We start from the raw sequence: 6,000 nt of genomic DNA on the forward strand, positions 1-6,000 counted from the left end.
TGCCCTAAGTTGGGAGGACTCAGAAGAGACTCCACAACGTTGGCACTTCTGTGCCAAAGATTCCTATAGAGAAGATTCCTACAGAGACTGGCCCTCAGCAGCAGAGAGGAGGCGGCAGAGGAACCCTAGCTTTGAAACGAGATGTTATAATATGAGGATTTTTATTATTTTTTATTAATTTTATTTTTATTTCCCACGATTCTCGGATGTGGAGGTGCTGTCCGTCCTTGCTTTCCAAGCTTTGTGCTATGAGAATTGCTTTCAGTGCAAAAGTTGATTGGTCAAGCTCATTAGCATGCCATGGCTGTTTTATTAACTTATTATTTAATTATTAACTTAATTAAAGGGGAGTGTATTTAGCCAAACTTTTGGCTATCAACCTAATTGGGAGCATAGTTCTAGTCCATTAGCTGAGCTTGCATGGCTGATACCCAGACTAGACACTTCTGTATAGCGACTGGTAATTCAGAAAGAGCAATTGCCGTGGTATTAAAAATGATTCTTCACTCTCTGTGCTGAAAAGCAGTAGCTGCAGGAAGATTTTGATTCTGCTTCAGGGGAGAGGGCATCTTTAGCATTCCTTGATTTGCTTTCTGCAGACTTCCAGGCTTATGCAGGTTTATGAGATAATTGTTTGCTCCATAAAAGTCATTCTTGCAAGAATGCTTTTTTCCTTAGTAAGTGATGGGCGAATGACCTTTTCCTACTGATTGCTTAGTGTAAGTATTTCACAGATCCAATTAAAATATGCATATAATCAGAATTCTACAAGTTTGACCCTTTAAACATTGTTTTCCACGTATTTAGTTGAATTAGTTTTTTGGATAGCTAACCCTTTTATTATATCCAAAAGTAGGAAATGTGCATGTTGCTTAAATTCAGAGCGTAGTTTGTTTTGAACAGTCCTAACCTTCAACACAAATCTCTGCTGGGCTTCTTTTGCCCTCTTTTTTTTTTTCTTCTGAGAACTTAGTTCAAGATTGTTTTTTCAAAGTGAAGGACCTCAACAGAAATTGTTTTAATGAGACAGACATCTAGTTCAATAGAAAAAGTTTCTTTGAGAAAAATAAATTACAGGAGTTGTGCTTCTAAAAGATAATTAATTAAAACCACCTACTGTGGTGGAAGATTTGACATCTTGTCTGACATCTTGTCTAACATCTTGAAAGGAAAGTATTTGGAATTGCAAAACCAGAATAAAAAGTTCTGTTTCACAGCAAGGCCAAGCCAGTGTCCTGTAATTATTTTGCTGAGAGTAGTGGTCCCTTTTTGCTTGCTGCATCCTTATTGCATGAGACTTCTGTTCCAGACTTCCACTAGTCAATGTGTGACCTATTCAGATTGCCCAGATTTCAAAGTCAGCTTATGTGGTTGGAAATCAGATCAAGCAGACACGTCGTCTTGGAGAATACTCACAACGTCAATATCTAAAGCAGTGTTTTTTTGTATTTGTAGCCCCAAGAAACAAGAGTTTTAACTTGGATGCCAAGCACCAGGAGGCCTGAACATGATTTGCCTCTTTACTTGCTGTACTAATCCTTTAAAGACTTATACCTAAATCTCAGCTTGACAGAGCAGTTCAGTGCATCTTGTTGGGGATGTTTTACTGGTGTGGGCTGGTCACAACTCTTTCGTTTGTGGTTGAATCTCAAGATGAAAGGAGGTTTCATTCTGCTATGATTGGATTTTTGTGCATGTTCTTTCAGTAGCGAAGTCAGATGATGTGTTAGATGCACAAAAATGTGTGAAAAAATAAACAGTCTTTGGAAAATGGAATTTCTGCAGTGTGAAACTTTGCTTTTGAGTAAAGTATTTGCTCTGTAACTTGGTGATGAACTTTCTGAAACTAAACTTAATTTAAGCATGAGTTTAAGCTTAGCTGGATTCACCAGTATTTTAGAAGCAATATTATGTCCTGTGTTTTCTAATGAAAAGAAAGACTAAGCATATCTTATGTGGATTGAGAACTTAATACTCAGATCTCGTATTTATAGCCTTCATATTGGCCTGTATGTATCAAAAGTGAAACTGTTACATAAGAATAAGTTAGCAACAAGGGGAAATGTTGATATGATGGATATTTTCTTTTATGAACATGGAGCATGATGTTCTGTTTATGAGCACTGAGCCTAAATCCAGTATCATTCCCAGAAGCCCCCATGATTGAATGAGTGGAAGTTGAAAGTCCATTTTGCTTGTTTCCTCAGGTTCTGCTGTTTGCATTTACAGAAGATTTGGAATGCATCCCTGGATTCCAGCAGAAGATTTTTTATATTGAACAGCCTTCGGAATTCACAGAGGACCAGCCACTTCTGAACTGTATGTTATTTTCATATATTACCCTGCAAAAATGGAATGAACTATTGCTCATGTGTTCATATCACTCCCACTATTTATCAGAAAGCTTCTCTCATTTTTTTAAGTACATAGAATTCTGAATGTGGTCCTGATTCTCTGAGCTCCCCAGCCATAATCCTTTATTTATACAGACTTTGATCTGTTTCATTTATTAGAAATGGCAAAGTACTGTGTATAAATATTCAGGACAATATGAATAGTGTGAGAATTTGGAATCATTCACTCCTTAAAAACAAGTTTCCTCTGAAAGTTTAAGTCTTATTCTCTTGGAAATCAGCGCTTGAGTATCAGCATTTCTAGTATGTTTTGACAACTCAAGTTTAAGTATAGTCTAGAAGCTTGACTGTACAGGTCCTTTTTATTCTCTCTTGCTTTCTCTGAAAATGTGGTTGTAGTGGACAGATCTGCTCGTTTTTCATTTGATTTGTTGACTGATGTAAAGGATAAGTTGGTTAAGCCTGGACTGTTGTGTGGTGACCCAGCCAATTGCAGCCGTGTGAGGCTAGCACAATAATTAAGATGCTGTCAATAAGAGGAGGAGAGCAGAGCAGGGAGAGCTTTGGAAACATCTTAAAACAGTCTTGGGAATTGAATTATTTTAATAAGCATTCACTGAATTGACCTAATATGTAATGTTCAACCAAGACAGACTGTCACTGCGTGTTTCAAGTTAATTCAATCACTTGTAAATAGTACGTCCTTCATGCGGTGCTATTAAACCTTTGCATAGTCTCTTCATTCTAGCTGTCAACAGAATTGATATTTTTAATTGTCTGTTGGAATATACTTTGCATGCTGTTGCATCTTTTTATACCCATTACCCAAGAGCAGTGTAATTTAGGAGTTGCATCACAATGTGAGGCTCACCATGGCTCTCTAAATTAATAGCGCGAATATGCAAAGCGGCTCTATAGTGGTGATTGCTTTTGTAGTCCTCAGTAAACCAAGGAACTTAATTTTTTTCTGAAATGTTGGAAAACAGCCTTTTTAATCTTTCATTTTAAACAAATGCCTACTGTAGATTTCATTGCGAGTTTCTCCCTAGTAATTAAATACAGGTTATAGTTTTTTGTAAGGTACTTGACTCTTAAATGTGACTGTTAATTATACTTCATGTTCACTGATGGAAAGAGGGAGGAGAGCTCAGATGAGGGTAAAGAATTCTTTTTTCTACCAGATCGAGGTGAAAAAGTTATTTCACTTATTTGGAAAACCCTTAGACAATTTTCAACAGATAGAATACACAGAACACAGAACTACTGCAGCTATAGAAATACTGAGAAACCTTCTAGAAGGAAAATAACACGTATTTGCATTAGAATATACACAAGGTGAAACGAAATGTAATGCAGGGAGAAGGACTTGTAGTAATGAGCTAAGTACAACTGGGAAGGATGATGCTGTTGTCCACTATTGTGAGCACCTCTCTACCTCCTTCCAGGTAGGACTTGTCTCCAGATTAGTTCCATCTCTGTGCAGATCATGCCATATGTGTTCAGCAATTACCCATAGGCAATCCAGACATCATGCTTCTGTATTGATTTGTGACCACTTCTAAAATGTCAGACTGTTGTGATCCCACTCAGAGGGGCATAATCTAGGGCTGTAGACTTATTGTCTACCCAATCCCTTTTTTCTGAGCAATTATATTGAGGAGAGATGCTTCCATGATGTTTTAGGGGAGGATTCATAGGTCTCTACTCTGAAAGTACTAGAAAGTCTGTCCTGATAATTACTATTTTATAAGACAATACCATGACTTGATATTTTTTCCTTGCACTGTTTTTATCTTGTACCTAGAGACAATATCACATAGACAAGTTTGCTATGCTGTTAAGGTGATAAGTGACAACATTTAATTATGGATTTTACACCTTCTGGAAACGTTCATAGCTGTCAAATACTTCCCCTTCAGCGAAGTTGTCTTTGCCTAGGCTGACAGGTCACTGGTAGCAATGATGCTGCAGCCTGCCAGTCTGACAAAAAGTTCCTAATCATGCCCATCAGACGGGGAAATTTAATTGTATTACATTAATCATGTTTATACTTAGAATACATGAGTCTTGGCTTTTTAGGTATTTTTAATTGACAATAAATCAAATAGTGCACTTGAAAAATGGAGGCAATTAACATAAAGGCATTAGGTGATGTGTTGTGCATACTAAACTGAGCAATACATTGCCAGTGATTTAAATGTCAAAACAAAAGTAGCTTTGACCCTTACTTGAAAAACTTTAATATGAGTGTTAATTAATGGCTGCCCTCTTCTGTCTCCTGCATGATAGATTGTGCTTGGGCTGCTTTAAGATCCGGGCTTTGTCTTTTTATATTTGGGTCCTTTTTCTTTTTGTGGATTTTAACAAACACTTTTCTGTTCAACCATATTAAAAATCTTTGTTTACCCATGTGATGGGAAATATATTAGTCCGCCTACCATTAATGCATGAAGGTAGCTTTGTTCAGCAAAGCTGTAGCTTTCAAAACTGCATCTGTTTGAACTGTATAAATTCTGCATAAGTAAAAATTGGTGAGGGTCTGCTAGTGCAGTATCACGCCTGTACATACATCATAGTGCTGATCACATTCCTCATCAAAGCATTTCCTACTGAATCTCAGGTAAATAGATGAGAGCCATGTGAGAACTGTGATTTATCAAACCTACTCTTCCCACTGATTATACCATACTGCTTGATTGTACAGATGGCCTCTTACTGTGAATGTTTCATGCTATTGATATTACTGCTGTTACACTTGACTATTTACACTGAAGGATGCACGTAGTTACCAGGTGTTTAATTCATCTCTGCCAGCTCCACCTTTCCTGCAGGTTGTGTAGAGCCAATGGGGCAGTGCAGTTCAGTACCCTGGAATGCACCAGACTCCCTCGTAAAGCAAGAATTGTACCTCAATGTTGATTCTTCATGTTCAATATTGCGGGTTGTGGGTAATTAGAAGTAAAAGTGATGGCTATAGCTTGTGAAAGGGGGCTTGTTCAAGTGAATTATGTTTTTTGGCTTAAAATAAGGCAGGGAAATCTGTCTAGGCTTGTGAAAAATAACTGAAAATTTCACTAACTGGCATCCATTTATTGTGGTACAGCACCACTGCAACGTCGTTGGGATAATTCAAAATAAAGTTGTCTTTAACAATCGGAATTTTATAAGAACCTATTTTAAAATTGTTTTTCTTTCCTGTTATTGTTGAAGAGTCGGTTTAGAAAATGTTCAAAAATGTGACTTGGTTCCTGTGCTGCACATGCTGTTTTGGGTTTTGTAGCAATAAATCTGTTAGCCTATCTACCTGGATAGTTGAATGACTTTTAAATTCCAGAGGATATCTGAATGTGCGCATACCCAGGCTTAAATCTTGAATTTCAGAGACTGTGTTCTGACCATGGAGTTGCCTGATTAAGACGATATTTACACACACACAGAAGGAGTGAGATACCTGCGTGTGTATTGCTAATGCATATTGTGACTAAGTAATATAGAATACCTCCAATGAATCTCTGAATAGATATGACAATAGATAGTGAATAGATACAAGGGTGCGATTAAAAAGGGCATGCCGAGGGAAATGTAGTGGCATATGCAGAGAGTTTCTGGGAGCATGGTTGCCTTTTTGGCAGCATTACCCCGGGTG

At 37.5% G+C, this 6,000-nt stretch overlaps 1 protein-coding gene across 3 annotated transcripts in view; it reads left to right on the forward strand.

Annotated features, from left to right (window-relative positions):
- Positions 1–6,000, forward strand: part of CDH13 (cadherin 13) — a 377,876-nt gene that overhangs the window by 71,493 nt on the left and 300,383 nt on the right. For all 3 annotated transcript variants that reach the window (XM_026042342.1, XM_026042343.1, XM_026042344.1), the window contains exon 2: positions 2,208–2,319. In XM_026042342.1, coding sequence (XP_025898127.1) covers positions 2,208–2,319 — 112 coding nt within the window. The remainder of the gene's footprint in view (positions 1–2,207; positions 2,320–6,000) is intronic.

The sequence above is a fragment of the Nothoprocta perdicaria genome, unplaced genomic scaffold, assembly GCF_003342845.1.
Source record: "Nothoprocta perdicaria isolate Ctin4 unplaced genomic scaffold, notPer1 scaffold_30, whole genome shotgun sequence".
Classification (NCBI taxonomy): domain Eukaryota; kingdom Metazoa; phylum Chordata; class Aves; order Tinamiformes; family Tinamidae; genus Nothoprocta; species Nothoprocta perdicaria.